Genomic DNA, 19,028 nt, shown 5'->3' with positions numbered 1-19,028 from the left:
TCAGGAGTACAATATGGAACTGCACCGCCTTTTGTAAGAAAAATAAACATGTCTGTGTGCACATGTGTATTCATGCTTGTGCCACTGCATGAGGGTACCTATGCGCGTGCCATTGCATGATTCAGTCTCCTTCACTACCATTCTACATTCTGTATTTCTCTGTTCCCTAGAGAACACGTTACATTCAGTCAAGAGCAGAGAGCAATTAATAAATGCTTTCCTTCTCCACCCCTGGACATCCAGGACCCCAGTTCCTAAGGAAATCCCATTTCCTAAGGAATGCTGCCATACCAGGCACGCCTTCCCACTCCAATTAACATTATCATGATAATTTGCCACAGATCAGACCAAGTGACTGTGCACTGTGTCAAGCAAACAGTTAAAACTGCTATTATAACATTTATTTTTATAGGACAAAATCCTCCATGGAAAATGTCAGGAAGTATCTAACAAAGGCAGATTTAATGTATGTCAATTTCCAACCCATCATGCTCATTAACTGTAGGGTGCTCTCAATCTTATACCTACATTTTGAAGCTGATACAATTCCTGGAACATAGACATGGGCCCCTCTTAATACTGCATTGCCACACTGTGCACCAACAATCACTTCACACTGTTGTTTTTCTATATTCTTCCTAGGAATGTTTAAAAAAAGAAGAAAGAAAAAAGAAAAATTAAAAAATGATATCTTTCCAGTACCATAAGCTTTTTAAAAGATTCATTAGAGATATTAGTGGATGGATATGATCAATACACACAGTATAAATGTATGAAACTTTAAAAGAATAATAATATTATTTAAAGAGGCTTTATATACATAGCCTGTTAAGTCTTGATTTTCCTAAATAAACCACTGAGAAAAAGATTTGAAAAAGATATAAAAAAGCAGCAGTTTACACAGCAAGGAAGAACAGGTAAAAAGAATAGACACTTGAAAAAAGAAAAAAAATGTACAAGAAAGATGTCTCAACTGGTAAAGCAGTTGCTGCCTGAATTTGATCCACGCAGGTCCATGTGATAGGAGACATATGATTTGTGGAAGTTGTACACACACACACACACACAGGGAGGGAGGGAGGGAAGGAGGGAGAGAGAGAGAGAGAGAGAGAGAGAGAGAGAGAGAGAGAGAGAAATAAAAAACTGAGAAAGAGGGCCCTCTAGTGGAAGGAATGAGTGCAGCATGAAAAGTGTTACACAGATTGCATAGCCTTCAAAACCTAAAGCGTGAAAACTGCAAAGGGAATGAAAATACTTCCGATGTGCTATACTGTTGAACATTTTCAGTTAAATAGAAATGAAATCCTTTCCCTACATTCCTTCATTCCTGCCCGGCCTTGAGCTCTCCAGTGTCTCACATCCTGATTAAACTTTTCTCACAGCACTAGAATCCTGGCATCCATCCTAACAGGGAAAAGGCATTTGACACCAGGAAGGCATTCACCTGGCCAGCTCTCAACAACAGTTCTGAGGACTGAATGTCTACTGAGCGTCTCTGGCAGGCAATATTTCTCCGGTGTTGTCACCACTCACTGTGGAGTAATCTCCATGGTTTCCCTCTTTCCCTGTGACCTCTGGTGAGCAGATCTCACAACCCTTGCCAATGTCACCCTGTCCTGGTCCCATGCACTGACACTGCTCACTCGGTGCTCCTTCCTAAGGAGGCACACTCCTCCACCTGCAGAACAGGCCTCCATCCATCACTCACCTGACATGCTAACCACGGTCAATCTTAACCCAGTTAGTCACAGTGCTACGAGACTTATAGATCCAGCTAATCAGGAAGCTGAATCGGGAAGGTAACTTGGACCTACTTTTTAAAAGCAGCCTGAGGAGCATAATGAAATCTATCACTAAAAACCAAAGAAACAACATCAAAATATCCTTAGCATTCATTCTATCAAGATTCCCCATTGATATTTCTAATTACATAAATTTAACTATCTATAGATGAACCACAGTTGTTCCAAACTCAACAGATCCCGAGCAGTATGTATTGCCGATAGATGCCTTAAAATCTTGGTATGATAGTAGGTCTTTTCATCTTCAGTCTTTAATGAGATATACCTAGACAACCTAGATAACCAAACTAGAAGACTTGGAGCTAGGATCTACAGTGTCTCCATAAGTTCACATGTTATTAGCAGTACTTTTCAGTACAGCTGTATTGGAATATAGGACCCCTGCCTTCATGAATGGATGGACACTGCTCTAGAGGGGTCTACAGGAACGGGCTCGCTCTCTTGTGCTCATATCTCCATCACATGACACGACACCAGGAAAGCCAGGCCACCTTGGTCTTAGAATTGCCAGCCTCTTTATTACCTGGTCTCAAGCATTTGCTGCTGCAGCAACAATACAGACTAAGAGTCTCACACATCCTAACCCCTCTGCATGCTGAGTTGAGCTGTGTCTGTGTGATAGGTCTTGGGAGCCCCGTTTTGAGACTCAGCCACTTTACTCAGTTCTCCGACTCCCGGCGACTCTCAGCTTCACCAATTCTGTAGAGCATTAGATGGGCGGTGGTTTCATTCTGAAGTGTCTATACAGATTTTTTGGAAGGCTTTCATATTTAGGGTTTTCTTTTTCGTGAGGGTTTGTTTTGTGTTTTTCATATGGGGCTTCTGGTTTGTAGTTCCTAAAGTTGTCTTTCAGCAATTGTGAAAAATTCCTATTTCTTACATTTTCTATTCTTCACATCTGGAGCCCAGGCTAACTGTTCTTTCTGCTCTCACTATGCATTCATATTTCTAAGGTCTTTGTCTCTGTTGTGTTGCAGGTGATTTCCCTCAGAGTCATCACTTAACTCTATAAAGTTAAAGGCTGACTTTAAATTTAACTTATTGAACAAGCACATAATTTCCATAACTCTTCACTTCTGTATCAACTTGTTTTTCCTCTTAGGTCTTTCTCTAACTTGTCCAGAGGGTTCTTTCTCAAATCTGGATCTTACAATGAGAGACCCTCTTTGTAATTACTACCTCAGGCTGACTGCTGGATAGTCCTCATGCCCAGCATTACCACATTGCTAAACTCAAAGCCCCTATGTTTGGAAAACCAGCCAACAGCTTCCTTTCCCCAAGCTCCAGCTCCCTCCTGTTAGCTCACAATCCTCCAGATCTTCCTGTTGGCTCTTATTAACTCCTCACTTCCACTCAGGTCTTGACTGCCTTTGTAGTTTATAGTGCACTCTACTCTCTCTACACACATTCTTAAAAGTATACAGATGTTCAAGTTTGCTGTACCTTTGGAACTAAAAGACTGTAATAACTTCCTATCTGGTCTACAGCTTTGCAATTCATTTTCTTGAGAAAAAGATCTCTTGCAATTTTATTTGTATCCTTATCTAAGAAATCAAATGAATGCCAAATATATGGCTACAAGCTTATATTTATAATAAGCTCCATAAACACATTTTTGTTTTCTTTTGTCTTGTTTGGTTTTTTGGTTTTTTTGTTTGTTTGTTTGTTTTGTTTTTCGAGACAGGGTTTCTCTGTATAGCCCTGGCTGTCCTGGAACTCACACTGTAGACCAGGCTGGCCTTGAACTCAGAAATCCACCTGCCTCTGCCTCCCAAGTGCTGGGATTAAAGGCGTGCACCACCACTGCCTGGCCATAAACACCTTTCCTATGAGAATCACCATGTGATAAAACTTCCCATTTATTTTTAAATGCTTGTAGTACAACCACGGAACTTGTTTCAGGACACACTAATGAGTAACTTCTGCTAGTGTTATTGTTTCTAAGCTGCAGCTCTAATCACTAACCTCATCCCATGTCTTCAGCTGTCTTAGTAGAAACAAAATAATCCTCTGCAGTTCACAGCCTGCCTCTCTCAACCTCTTTGCTTTCCCCTGCCATGCTGGAAACCAGCTGAGTGGCCAATGTGATCACTTTCATCCAGGCTTGCCACACATCTCCCTGCCTCTGCATCTGTCCTTTTGTTCTCTGCTTAGACAGAGCACACCCTGCCCTTCCTATCTCATCTATCAATCTAATAACCAATCATCCTTAAGTAACTGAAATAAAATATCTCCAAATTCCTGTGGTCTCGGACCTTCCTACAGTTCCAGCAGTCTGACCTGCCAAGGCTCTCTGACAATAACTGAACAATTGAGGCCTCATCTTTGTAACACCTACATGTCCTACAAACAGCACAAATTTAGACCCTCCTGTGATGTGAAATTCTTCCACAGTGTTCACATGAAAGTTAAGGAGAGAGAGCAGCAAGATGGCTCAGTGGATAAAAGTGTTCCATCCCCAGAACCCACATGACAGAAAGACAGAACCCATCCCTGCAAGCTATCCTGTGACTTCCACAGTCAAGCCCTCCCTTTTTCCCAAGTCCCCTGAACCCCCCTCACACACACACACACACACACACACACACACACACACACACACATACAAGTTAAAGGAGAGACATGCAGGAAGAATTTGTACAAGGAGCCTGTGCCTATATGATACTACAAGAGTATTCTTAATAAGCAAAAGGCACATTAAAAGGGGACACAAAAGAGAAAAATACCCCAAATGTTTATCTTTAGATACACTTAAAAATACAAAACAGAGAGAAAGAACAATGAGAATACAAAATCATAACAATAAACTGTTTTTAGTTTAGGAAACAAATGATAGCAAGGTTTTTGAAACAATAGTTAGTTAGAAGCAGGTAAACACTGCTAACTCTTAATGCATCTATACAATACACCATGCACTATTCTAATCAATTACTGAAGTCTCACCACAGTCCTATAGCTAACAACGGCTTTCATTCCCATTTGAGAAAGAAGGCAAACAGAACATGAAGACAGACAACTTACGTAATAGACTATTGGCAAAGAGCCGCTCTTAAAACAGAGTTCAGGTTCAGGGCTAGCAGAAACCTCTCAATAGTAGTTGACATCATGAGAGTTAACTCTGCAGACCTGCTTACACAACTCTCAAGAAATCACTGCATCCTACTGACAACAATGATAAACCTGTCTTGTTTTTCATAAAGTTAAAGGAAAAATTCTACTTAAATTCTCCTCATTAACAGCAACAAACTGAAACTGAGCATGCTGAGGGAGGCCTAGGATCCCAGTGCAGAGAGACTGAGGCCAGAGGGCTGAGCCTTGGAAGCCAGGCTGTGCTGTACAGCCTGCTTATCTGCACACCGCACACCTCATACTGTGTTAAGAGGAGAGGAAATTGAACACACACACACACACACACACACAGAGAGAGAGAGAGAGAGAGAGAGAGAGAGAGGGAGATTGAGATTATTAGTTCCGAATGAGAAACAGCCAAAAGCTGAACCTAATCAACAGCAACTTTGCATCTACATAAAAAAATGTAAACCCAATGGCCTGTGATCATCACCTACTGCAGTCACTGCAGTCACTGCTTCAGAACTGTGCAGAATCAACCTGGCTTGTCTACTAGAATAGAAGAATACAAGAAAGTTTCCATATATATACTTATATGTATATATGTGTGTGTGTGTGTACATATATATACATATATGTATATATGAATGAACTCCATCATGTGTATTATACATATATATACACATATACATGTGTTAGTATTTTATAACATAGATTAAGCATAATTTATACAATTATTGTTTTGTTACTATCAAAGTATTTCAAAGCTTTAGCAACATAAGTATTTTTATATTTACCAAACTCAAGTTCAAATATTTTATAACATAAGTCGTGTCTTTCATGTGCTACTTGGGAAAAGCATTCTTATAACATGGAAGCTCTTTGTCTTTTTTTTTTGGAAGCTCTTTTTCAATGATCAAAACTACGTCTTCCAAATATGTAAAGGAGAACCACATCTGACACATATATTATGTCAACAAGTAAGTTGACATAATTGTTAAGGGTAAAATTTTTAAAACCCAATTATAAAATACAATACTTATTTATTATAACTCAAAAAACCTTTTAATCCTGGAATCTCATAAGAACTATAGGTAAACAGGTGCTGGGAAGATGGCTCAGCAGTTAAGAGTTGCTCTTATAGAGGACCCATTTGGCAGCTTACAACCATCTATATATAACTCAAGTTCCAGTGGATCTGATAGCCTCTTCTGGCTTTTGCAGGTACTAAGCATGTACATGATGTACACACATACAAGCTGACAATAATTGTACACATAAAATAAAGATAAATCTTTTTATAACAGAAATGTAGGTAAACAAGATGAAACTTCTAAAAAGTGAGGATGAAGTCCATCACTATTAAACAGATGGAAGATGCACTATTTTCAAGGTCGTCGAGTACAGTCCTGGTCCTCCACCACAGGACATGATGGAACATCAAGTATGTGATTACAGGTATGTGACTCTCAGGTTCTAAACAGCCTCTACGAATGCAGACAATACAGTCAACAAGCAAATATCTTGGGACAGATTTTAATTTAGAAGAATAAAGGGAAAGGCAAACAGCCACAAACCTTGGTCCAGTCATGGGGATGAGCAAAACGTCTGGAAGGGCTGGATGCTGAAGAACCGGAACGCTGGATCCACCGAACTGCTGTTAAGAGCAAACACACACAGTGATAGAGGACCCAGTGCAGGTGGTAAACCTCACAGGCTCTCTGTGTTACCATGCACACAATGAGAGAACTACCAGTGCATATGGTAAACCTCACAGGCTTCTCTGGGTCACCATGCACACAATGAGAGAGTTCCCAATGCAGGTGATCAATCTAAGAGGCTTCACCGTGTCACCGCCCCCTGCAGGCAGCTTGATTTAAGTCGATTCAGCATGCTTCATGGAATACTGCAACAGTAAACGCATCTCTATTTCCCATCTGAGTCAATATCATCCTGATGTTAACGGGAAGAAGTGCTAGGAGCCAGACATACTAGCAAGTACTGAATTTTGAGTTAGAATCTTCCTACATTTCTCACAATTGCCTCAAGCTTTCAATCCTCCTGTCTCAGATTCTGTAGAAGCTGAAGTTACAGGCACAGGCTACCACACCCAGCTCTGACTTCTTTACAGGATTCAATTCTGCATACTGCTTAATTTTAAAAACATAAACCATATTTAAGTGACTTACTCTAAAAACATATATTCTATTCATAGTTAGATGTGGGTATCATTTTCTAAGCTGGGTACAGTGGTGCATATCTGTAATCCTAGCACTCAAGATGAAGAAAGAAGATCCTGAGTAAAGGGGAATCTGAGCTACTCAGTAAGTGATACATGAGCAAATCCTAGCTCATATACACACGAAGAGTCATTTAAAAAGTTTCAGAACAGGACATTAAAGATATTAGTCTATATTGTGAAATTACTAAATATGACACATACTACCAACATTGAAGGCCATGTCAATTTTGCTGATACCAAAAGTCCTTTTATTAGAAGGTCAGGATCTTCAAAATCTATTATACTTAGCTGGTCAGACTAGAAATACATGCAGGGCCAAGGAGCTACTGGCACACCTCACATAGACTCGCTGTGGGCATCTCTAATCCTACAGATACACTACAAGCTTGAGATCATCTTTGATGCCAGTGTTCACATCATGTAAAATTACCAATCAACATAAATCAGGGTCATTTTTCCTTGAAAATGTGTTGCTGAATATGAATCAACCTACTGGGCACTCTTTAATCGTCATGACAAAGAGCAGACAGTAGATAAGAGAGCAGGAACCATGTGTAGTTTATGGGAGAAAGTATGCAAATATTTGAGAAGGTTATGCATAAAGGCTTTGCTTTACCTATTCATTAATTCTCCCATACTACCTGAAAGAGCAATAATAAAACTAATTGAGTATGTAAAGTGAGAAAAAAATTCCTTCTTTTATTTCACAAAGCCAAGGCCTCTCCTGACTCCTCCTGAGAGATACTGACTATGAGCACACCCAGCAGATGACTGACGAGGAAGCTGAATGGCAAGTCCTTTCTCCCTGGGTCCAAACCTTTCCTCCCCTTTCCCTTTTCTCTCTGCTTCATCATCCTGATGAGTGTATACTGAAACTACTGTAAAGAGATATTTCCAAGGAGGAGGAGAACTTTATCGTGCATTTGTGCTTAACACTATAGAAATTACTTTACATAGAGACAAATCTGTCATGTCAACACTTTACTTTTCCATCAGAACAAGTGAAACTGATACGAAAAGAAGACCATGCAAGCGACTGCCCCACATAGCAACACAAACAAACTGTTTTTGTCAGGGCAAGTACACTGCCCGATATCATTCAGTTTCTTTCCTCTACCCTTTACTCTTTTAAAACAATAACAAAATTTTCTTCTCCTTTTATTTGCCCATTGTGGGTGATGAGACCACATGCCCAGGTGTACATGTGGAGGTCAAGGTCCTCTTTTTCAGTTCTCTTCTATGGTGACTTCTGGAGAGTAAACGTAGGTCACCATGCTTGTTAGCAAGCACCCTTACCCACCATACCACTCCACCCCTGCACCCCTATCTTTTTTAAAACCACCTTTCAAAGGTTAACTTATGTCATAAACTCCACGCATTCCACATACAGGCTAAGAAATGTATTGAAAAATACATTTAAAGAACTGCATAATCATTACCCCAATACAGTTTTAGGTTACTTCCATCCCCCCGAAAAGTCCCCCAAGAGCATTTTCCAGCATCCCGCGTTGCTACCCTAGGCAACTATTTATCTTTCTATATTAACTTACTTTTTCTAAACATTTTATATAATACAAGATGTGATATCTAGTGTCTTACCTCAGGTCTTACGGTTAATCCCTGTCCTCGCATATGTTACTAACTACTTATAGTGCAGACCAGTATCTCACCATAGGAATAGTCTCTAATTATCTGTCACTAGTTAGATCATATCCCCGTCCACTACTAAACACAATGCTGCTATGTAAACTCATAGCAAGAAATCTGCGGACACACATTTTTTAATTTTTCCAGGTACAGTCCTTGCAGTGGAATCACTGGAGTACACTGTGCATTTCTACGTAACTCTTTCTGAGAGAAGACTTTTCCAGAGCTCTCACAATCTTACCATACCAAGTCTAATGTAGAAAGGCTCCAACTTCTTCCTTCTCACTAGCTAAGGGACGTTAAAAGTTCTTAAATCCCAGTAAGTGGGGCAGAGAAATGGGAACATAGAACATCAACTGCTTTCCCCTTGGAGCTACTCTTGGCACACGCAGTTTGGGGTGGAAGGAGAAGAAGTACGCAGTCACCCTCCTGATCCCTATCCCTCTAGAGCTAGGCTCTGCTCTATTCATTTACCATCCAGGGACAACCACTTGGGCTTTGCTGCTCAGATTTATTTACTTCAATTTATTCTCTTATTTTGTGTGTGTAAGTGCAGGTGTGCATGTGGCCCCATGTATGTGTGTGTGTGTGTGTGTGTGTGTGTGTGTGTAGGTCAGAGGACAATTCTACCGAGTTGGCTTTCCCAGCAGCCACCATTATGTGGGTTCTGGATCCCACTCAGGTTCCCAGCCTTAGGCAATGGCTAATCCCTATCCTCATATGGCTTACTAACCCATTGAGCCATTTCAATGGCCCCTCCTCTTGATTTAACTGTAAGGAAAAGAACCAAAGTCTAGAGTGACTCTATCCTACTCTAAACCCTAACTCGTTAGATATTGTTTCTGTCACATTGAGATACCAGAGTAGGATAGTTGTTAGAAATAAAGGCAATCTAGATGTGTCCCATACCTTTCAATACTCTGGAAACAGTTGCTTTTCTAGTGTGGCTGTGCATATATAATTTTTGGTTGCTTAAAGGAGCTGATTATATTTCACATCTCTTATCACTCTCAACAACAGTACCACTATCAATAATGAAACTTCTGTATGTTTTGTTTAATTAATGTACTAAGTCTTAGTATCATACATCTTATGTTACACTTGGGTTTTGTCAAGCTGTGTTTAGAGTGCTGAGACTCAAAACCTGAGCCTTGTACAGGTTAGACAAGTTCTCAGAATTGAGGAGAATCCTCACTCCACACTCCATACAGATGATGTGAGTCAAGAGAAAGGAGGGGGCCTGGGTATCGCAGTAGGGCAAGTGTTTGCCATGCCAGCATAAGGACCTCAGCTTAACCCCTAGCACCTATGCTAGGGCTGAACAGAAAAAAGAGCCAAGCAAGTCCCAACACTGGAAGGTGGTGAGCTCCCAGCCAAAGAGAAGCCTTGTCTCAAAAATAACATGGATGGCATCCGAGGAACAAACTCAAGGTTGACCTCTGACCTTCACAGACATGCACACATGTGCACCTGCTCCCACTACATGGACATGTACACATAAGCACACACACAGAAGAGATAATTCAGTCAAAGCCAGTGGCCTATAACGTAGTAACATTCTAACTGCTGTGTCCACATGACACTGATAATAGCCAGTGATACACAATTGGATCTGTAATCATGTTTGTCTTGTTTTTAATTTATATGAAACTTAGACGGGGTCAGATGCTCTTATACCCCCCCGTTATATGTGACTTTGAATACTTTATAACTACAATATGCGATTCATGAGCAAATTCCTCCCGTGTCAATTTGCCTCCAATCTTACATCTCTTTGGAGCCAAATTTCAGAGTATAGTGTCAGAAACATAAAATACAAAGTTCTTGACAACAAATACGTAACAATATAACAATATAAACAATATGTTCCCAATATAAGCAACATAACCAGATACTTTTCTGTTTACACAACATAAGATGTCACTTTACGATCCTGTTTCCACCTAGACATGAGCAATACTGACAAAATATATTGACCAAAAATCTTAAAACCTTATTCTTCATATCGTCCTGTTCTTGGGTTTAATCACAAGACATGAATGTTTAATTCAATTAGCCACAATTAATAGTAAACTCCTGAGGTGGTGAACTGAAAGTGTGTCTCCATGATGCAGCTTCCGGGAGGTCACCACCCATGCTGGGGTGGCACTTTGCAGACACAGCTGTTCAGGGTCAGTAACTTTCCAATAAAGACCTCTCACCCGTGCTCTATTAGTATGCCTGATAAACTCACTGGTTCACTCAGAAACATATTTTAAAAATACATGTAACTCTACAAGTATTTAGCAGGTATCCTCATATCTGAACGCATCTTAAATGTACAATCAGTCCTAATTAATATATGCTGCTCATTATGCAAGTAGGTTTAAAGATTGAATGAACCTCTGTTCATTAGATACTTAGCCTAGATACTAATATTCTAATAAATTTAGAATCAGGAGTTCTTAGGCTCAATATGACCTCATCTCTTACTGAATAATTTTAAAACAACTTAACTTTCATAACTTAATTTCCTTATTTCTGCAACTGGAATAGCCACAAATATTTAAATCTCTTTATTCAATATGGTGCTATTTTGAGTGTAAATATATTATCAATTACAGTGACATCATATACTTACTTGACTTGTACCATGGACATGCCATCAACATATCACATATAGGTATATGATTTAATTGAACAACTACGTCTAAAATAAATTCCTTTAACTTTTCCACTATGTGTGTTTAAAAATGATATGAGAACAATAAACTCTGGATATTTGCAAGTTTAAAAACCCAGACTATCTATCCTATTATCCATGGGATTGTATGGTGCACAGTGTGGCCTATAGAAGGGTGACTGCCCAGCACACCATACTCACACTAACCTTCTGAAGCTCCTCAAGCAGCAGGCCTCTGACATGCTGAACTGAGCCTAAATGCGTATTCACTCTGACGGTTGTGAACGATGGAGGGTGTGACAGGCGAAGTAGCAGAGCCTCAAACTTCTTTTCTGCTTCTTCTTTGCTAGAAGCTGACACAGCCTGCAATAAGAAGAACCCAGGTCTTGACTTCAGTGTGTAGCCATCAGTCTTAATCTACTTAAGGAATGCGTCTTAACATGTTTAAGGAATGCTGAGTTAAACTTAAGGCTTAGTTTGATTGATATTACTTCTTTCCTTTCCAAACTGTTTTACAAATGGGATGGCCTTTCTTTATTTAAGCTGTCACACCTTGTGGGTTTGGAAAGGGGATGACTTTAAAAATTGCATCAATCCTTCATAAAACAATGGTCATCATTCTAAAACTGCTGAAAATGACTGCTGAATGTTCCCCTTCCTCTCTTAATATACTTCCGAAGGCCCCTCGATGAGGTAAGCATAAAATATTTCCCCTTTGCATATAGTTTATCCTATAAACATGATTTGGAAATAAGATGGAGAAATAAGTTTTAAAATCCTAGCTCTGGTAACACTCAAAAATAAAAAGCATTTAAGTGGATTTAATTTTGCTAGAAAACCAAAAATTTAGAAAACTATCCAAGTTGCCAATGGGTGACAGGCTAAGGTGGTTAGAGCATGCAGATGAACTTCACTAGAAGTCAATCAATAATACTCACTGGGAATTTCTGTGCTAAGCGTGGCCAGTAATAAGTAGCTAACCCTCTTTTTTTTTTTTTTCCAAGACTTGCCTGACAAACCAATGCTGTGATTTTCACTTAAGGTTGATGCCCCAAGACAATCTTGGAAAGTACTTATAATCTATTTAATTTTCACAGAATAAAGTTTAATCAGTAAGAATTAATTCAAGGTAACTCAGGCAAAAATAATGCTTTCCCAGCAAAGTTTGGTGGATTACATGCCTGTAATCCCAGCACTCAGGAGGGAGAGGCAGGTGGATCACAGAAAGCTCAAAAACAACCTGGTCTACCATATGAGTTCCAGTATAGCCACTATTATGTGAAGAAATTTCATTTCAATAGATAGATAGTTGATAGGATGGATAGATAGATAGATAGTCAGAGCGATAGATATGACTGATAGAGAGATAGCAAGCTTCTAAAACTGACTGACTTTTTTATCATTATGTCTGAGCTTTAGTTGCTTGACAGTTCTGTCCGTTTGGATGAGTAACAGGACTGCTTAGACTCTGGTCTCCTTAAAAATGAAACCAAATCACTCTACCAAGATTTATAAAACTAAAATGTAACCGTTTGCAATCAAACAGCTGATGGCTTTTAAAGAGTGTGTCCTTTTCACCTAAGTACAAGAGCCTGCGCTTTAACAGAATAGGTGGATCTACTGTGGAAATCTTGAGTTGTGTGGCCATCTTCTGATTTTGCTACCCCTTCATACTAAGGGCTGACAGGCACACACCACTTTCTTTTTTTCTTACATCTAAATGTGAGCACATATATTTACCTCAATCTAAGAAAGCATTAATGTGACAAATAATAAAGGATTGTTTTTAAAGATTCCAATAGACTAGCGGCAAAAACCAACTACAGACTACCCTTTAGTTTTCTTTCTGCTTCCCAAGTTGTATCCGAATTTTGCAAACATCTATGTAGGACCTACCTCCTCGTTCAAAAAGCTCTCTTTGAGATAGTTTTCAACTTCAGGTCTCAAAGATATCTTTGGAAATACATACATTCTTTTTTTTTTTCTGTTTTAAGTTGTCCAAGAAAATGTTGAGAAGCAATTTTTCTTTCCGAATTATAGCGTTGCCAGCCAATGGACGAGCACAAGTATGCCTTTCAGGGCTGAGTTCAGGAGTGAGCAGGTCCCAAGGCTTGTCGTTCTCTGAGATGCGTGAGAAAGCTCCGAATACGGCTTGGTGACAAATAAGTGTGCCTAAACGCAGGTCGGAAAACCAGACTAAGCCTAGCTCCACTCTGTCACGCTATTTTCCAAAACCGCGCCCCAAATTTCGGAACAGAAAGTCGCTTCCTGGCTTCGTCACTTCCGGCGCCGGCTGCTCATCCTTCTGTCCATGCCCAACCTGCATCTGCCAATCACCTCCAGTCCGTCCCCCCTGAGGGTGGAGCTTCTTCCTAGGAAGGACTGTGTGTGGTACATCCCAGGACTTAGAACTGGATCCCTCACTAACCCGAGTCAGGGAGGTTTCCATTTATTGTCCCCAGTGCAAGTAGCGGTGGAGGCTTCCCTCGGACACTTTTTATTTTCTTTTTTAAAGACGTATTTATGAAAATATGAATGTTTTGCCTGCGTGCATACATGTACACCACGTGCTTGCCTCTTAGATGCTCAGGAACTGAAGTTCTTGTTGTAAGCCATCATATGGATGCGATAATGGAACCTGGGCATTATGCAAGAACAAGTGCTCTTAACTGTTGAGATATCTCTCTTACCCTAATACCCATATTTTTAAATGTGCTAATACCCTTGAGTACTCAGGTACAACTTAAAAATCCCCTAACAGTGTTTACAACTAGCCAAGAAGCTAATAGTTAACATGCTTTAAAGCACAAGAGAGCCTTGATGTGATGGCAATAAGGTGACAAGAGTTTAAAAATAACTAACCAGAGCCAGGCTGTGGTGGTGCACGCCTTTAATCCCAGCACTTGGGAGGCAGAGGCAGGAGGATTATTGAGTTCGAGGCCAGCCTGGTCTACAGAGTGAGTTCCAGGACAGCCAAGGCTACACAGAGAAACCCTGTTTCGAGAGAAAAAAAAAAAAAAAACTAACCAAAGTCAGTAGGTTGTTTTATACTTGAGCATGACGAACAGTTCTGTCTCTGTTGCTGAGGGGGTAAGGTATGCTTGATTTTTGTTTGTTTGTTTGTTTTGTGCTTTTTGTTGTTTTGGGCCATATCTCATAGGTAACTATAGAGAAGGTTTTTGTTTGCTTTTTATTTTTAATCCTTTTACGTTTTCACACTGGTTTTAAAATATATATAACTTCTTTCTATGGCACACCAAGTCTTTACTAGGTGAAAAATCCATAGGAAAGACACTGCCACCGTTCAGCACAGTGGTTATAAGCACTTTTCAAGGAGTAAAACAAAGCTCCAAGAGCTATAATAACTTTCCAAGACCTCAAAAAAAGAAAATAGGCTATGGACCAGTAAACTGGCTTCTAAAACAAGTACCCAGTCTTGCCACAGTATCATGTATCTGTGGTCAATGCATGGGATTCTTTCCTGACTTCATCTCCTGAAACTAATAGAAAGTGTCTGGGACACAGGTTTTAAGTGGTGTATGACTTGCCTGAGGGGACATAAACATGTATTCATGCCCAAATAAGGGTAATGTGACTAAAGAAAAACTTGACAAGTCCAGATTGAAGAAATAAATTAGTTTGCTAGGCTTACTTATAGCAGGATGGGCAGCTGCCCCACCAAAAACCATGACTCTGCCCACCACACTATTTTATATGGCTACACAATGGCACTACAGCAGAGTTAGCATAAAACTAGCTTCAGAGAGCTACCCAATATAAAAGCAGCTAAGGTGGCACAGGTGAATCAAACTCTGAGAAAGGTTATGTGTTTATATGCACTTGATCCTTGCTGTCACCAAGCACAGTCTGACCTGGGAAGGGTGGCCTGTTTTGCTGCAGTCAGGCAGGGAGAACAGGTAAATGACATCTTGGTGCAACATGGAATGCTTTGTCCAGTATTCAGAGGGCTAGACCACCCACACAAAGAAATTTCGACAGGCAACTTTGTAGCAACCCTGACACTAGATATAGTTGAAATCTTTAAGAAATAAACAAAACTTGAACTTGAAAGTTCATGAGGGAGAAATATCATTTCCACATAGAATACTCATTGTTTGACATATAAAGGACACTCCCTGAATGACTAATCAAACACAGACACCTTTGTGAAATTGAAAAGGAAACTGTTGTTAAATATGTATTTGATATAAAGTAGTTCACTATTTCAGAACACTTGAATAGTGACCAGAAAACATGTCGTAAATTTGCAGTTAGTAGAGTGAGCACATTCTGTCTAAACAGCAGGAGACTCCTATACAACCATGCAGAACTCACAGAAGGTATGTGCTCTTTAAAGGGGTAGTATGGCTCCTAAGCAGGGACTTGTGGGAGAAATAAATATGATGTAATATCATCATTCTAAGCTTGTTTGTGGCCTCATTTTATCTAATCTGGGGGAATGACTTAATCCGGGATTCTACACTTCTGCATTACAAGAAACTTCCTTTTCTTTCAATGCCTTTCTCTTGTATTTGTGTGCATGAGTGTGTGTGTGTGTGTGTGTGTGTGTGTGTGTGTGTGTGTAGAGGTACATATGTGTCCACATGCATGTGGAAGCCAGATATTGATGTGAGGTCACAATTACTCTCCACTTTAATTTTTTGGATAAGATCTCTGAATTTGGAGGTGGCTGACTTAGCAGGATTGACTGACCAGCAAGCTCAAGGGGTCTGCATGCCATATCTCTGTCTTTCCTGTGCAGGAATTACTGGCTCACACTCCTGGCCCATCTTCATCACCATCATCATCATCATCATCATCATCATCATCATCCCAAGTGTTGGGCATCTAAAATTCAGGTCCTCATGCTTGCATGGCAAGCACTTTACTAACTAGAATTTCTCCTTAGCCCCACTCATTTATTTCATTATTTGTTTATTTTTTTGAGACAAACATCCCTATTTAGCCCAGGCTGTTCTTGATTCACAATCCTACTGCCTCAACTTTGTGAGAGACAGGGTTATAGACATTTCCAACCCCCACTCCCTCCTGATAATCTTAAAAGTTCTATAAAGATAACATAACATCTTTGCATATTCATTTAGCCACAAATCTAATCCTGTCAATACAGTATCTCAACTTTTCAAATACTGTTGGCATCATCTGAGAAACTACAAATTAGAACCTATAGTGTTTGGAAAGCCAAAGAATGAATGAATATAATCTGGTTCAAAATACTGCCAGAATTAAGCACACAAGCCTTTGGACTGGCTCCTCATTAGTTTTATAAATTATAGTCCACACCTTACTGGAATTTCCTCATTTCTCCTGCCATGGTTATGGAACATTAAATACTAAACTCCTTGCAAGTCAGACCTCTCTGGAGATTTAGTGGTCCAACTACTATACCTGCTGTTCTGTCCTGAATATGTACTTATCATTTGAGAAAGAAACAAATAGTAAAAATTCTGAAAATAAAATGCTTTTAATTTTAGAATATGGGATTTATCAGGTTATTGAATGGGTAACATCTTAATTGTTAAGAATTTTACTGGAGGCTAGAGAGATGGCTCAGAAGCTTAAGAGCACTGACTGCTCTTCCAGAGGTTCTGAGTTCAATTCCCAGCAACCACACAGTGGCTCATAGCCATCCGTAATAGGATCTGATACCCTCTTCTGGTATGTCTGAAGACAGCGACAGTGTATTCATTGTATATATAAAATAAATAAAATCTATTTTTTTAAAAATAATTTTCCTAATGATCTAAACTGCTATGGTTCATAGACCAGTTCTTGCAGCCCTGGGCAAGTAATTAAAGTTCTTACATTTCATTTTTCTGATCTAGTAAGTGGAGATAATATTTCATACTTTGTAGTAATACTAAAGACCAAATTTCATAAACTGATTTAAAGAGTGTTGGAAAAGACCAAGCTTCACTAAGTGTTAGATATGATTATACCCATGTCGGAGGAAAGGCTGTCAGAGTCTTCACTCACCAAGTGACCCAAATTCCAACAGACCAGGAGTTAACTAGTTTATGCAAGGGAGGAGTGCAGATTTCCGGTTTTTTAATGAGAGCGTATATAAATGTGTAATAGGCCCCGCCCTAAATACAAGATTGTAACAAAGGGCAGGGTACACTGTTTATAAAGAGGAGGGCTCCAGAGCATTGCACAAAATGGATCAGCCTCAAATCCTCCTACAAATGGTATTTTACCAACCACCTCGGCTTCTGTGGAGCCTCGAAGAGAGTAAGCATGCCCCCAAATGATAACACTGCACAAGGTGACAGCTTCCAAGCACCTGTTGGGAGGATCACTAGAGAAAAATTTGGGGGAGGCCTGCTATGGTAATCCTGGAAGTACAGAGGAGAGAGATCAAGCCCCACTGGTAACATATGAGCAGAGTCATAAACTTAAAGATATTTTGGTCTAGTAAAAATTATGAAACTCAAGGTATTGTGTAACCTCTCTGAATTTTAAAACAGCAGCTTCATCAGAAATTTATCAATATGTTCTTTTCTACTTTCAGGAATGATATATTAAATTGTTTGCAACAATCAATCAACTACACCATCCAAAAGTGTCTACAGATATTTCCTGAATGAAATTATATTGATTTCTTCGACTGTATGGCAGAAAAGCATTTCCTTATGGGCACTCAATCAAACCTGATTCATCTGGAAACCGACCAACTGGATTAAAATCGTAATTGACATAAAAAATGTTTGGAGTTTTTGAAGAGTGGCTTTTTTTTCCTTAGCTGGCAGAACACACAGTTCCTTGAACTCTTTTTTTAAAGCTCTGTACAAACTGATCTAGCTTAACTGTTTAATAAGTTGAACTCAATGCCAACGACATCAAGTTTTTCCAAGTTATCATCTGGTTCCTCCTAAGAAATCTATATAACTTTCCTTTCTTTAGGCCTTGAGAGTTAACATTCTACTTCCTTGAATTTTCAGTTTATTTTATTCTAATTTAGCACTTAGAATATCTTATCTTTTGTTGGAGACTTTTTAATGGGACTGTACTTCAATGAAAGTTGTCATTTCACAATATTTTCATGCAGTTATTCGTATCTCATGAACTCAAACTATATTCATTTTCAGGCGGCACCACTCTATAGATCAGTATTATCTCTTGTATACCAAAGGCAACGATGAAATTAGTCTAAAAAAATCTTAAAGGGATGTTTAAAGAAAAAGTACTTAGTTTCTTAGCTACATTTAAGAAGAATATGCTCAGATTTTTCTACTTTCATTAAATTCTTGACAAGCATTCTCACTATATATATGTATATATAGTATGTATATATAGACATATATAGTCAATACACGTGCACAGTCAGTATAAACAAGTACCATTTTTTTCTAACATGAGTACATACATCAGCATTTATTAGTTTAGGCAATATTCAACTATATTTGTGAGCATCTATCATTTGTTTTTAGTCAGAGAAGTTTTTTTTTTTTTCCTTTAGGCTAGTAAAACTTTCAAATTTCTAAATTCTCCTGAAAGGGGCATTAGAGAATCTTAAGTCAGCTTTTTAATAATTCTGGATGGAACTGATAATGTGTGCTGGAATGCCTGTAGTCAGGGTCCAGTT

At 39.3% G+C, this 19,028-nt stretch overlaps 1 protein-coding gene across 1 annotated transcript in view; it reads right to left on the bottom strand.

The window, feature by feature from the left end:
* Positions 1 to 13,468, bottom strand: part of Nsun6 (NOP2/Sun RNA methyltransferase 6) — a 35,132-nt gene extending 21,664 nt beyond the window's left edge. The window contains exons 1-4 of the mRNA XM_028764899.1: positions 13,319 to 13,468; positions 11,630 to 11,785; positions 6,449 to 6,528; positions 529 to 638 (exon numbers count right to left, since the gene is read on the bottom strand). Coding sequence (XP_028620732.1) covers positions 529 to 638; positions 6,449 to 6,528; positions 11,630 to 11,785; positions 13,319 to 13,393 — 421 coding nt within the window. The 5' untranslated portion in view covers positions 13,394 to 13,468. The remainder of the gene's footprint in view (positions 1 to 528; positions 639 to 6,448; positions 6,529 to 11,629; positions 11,786 to 13,318) is intronic.
* Between the last annotated feature and the right edge of the window lie 5,560 nt (positions 13,469 to 19,028).

This window comes from Grammomys surdaster, unplaced genomic scaffold (assembly GCF_004785775.1).
Source record: "Grammomys surdaster isolate TR1022 unplaced genomic scaffold, NIH_TR_1.0 146, whole genome shotgun sequence".
NCBI lineage: Eukaryota > Metazoa > Chordata > Mammalia > Rodentia > Muridae > Grammomys > Grammomys surdaster.
This window is presented reverse-complemented; position numbering and strand designations above follow the sequence as displayed.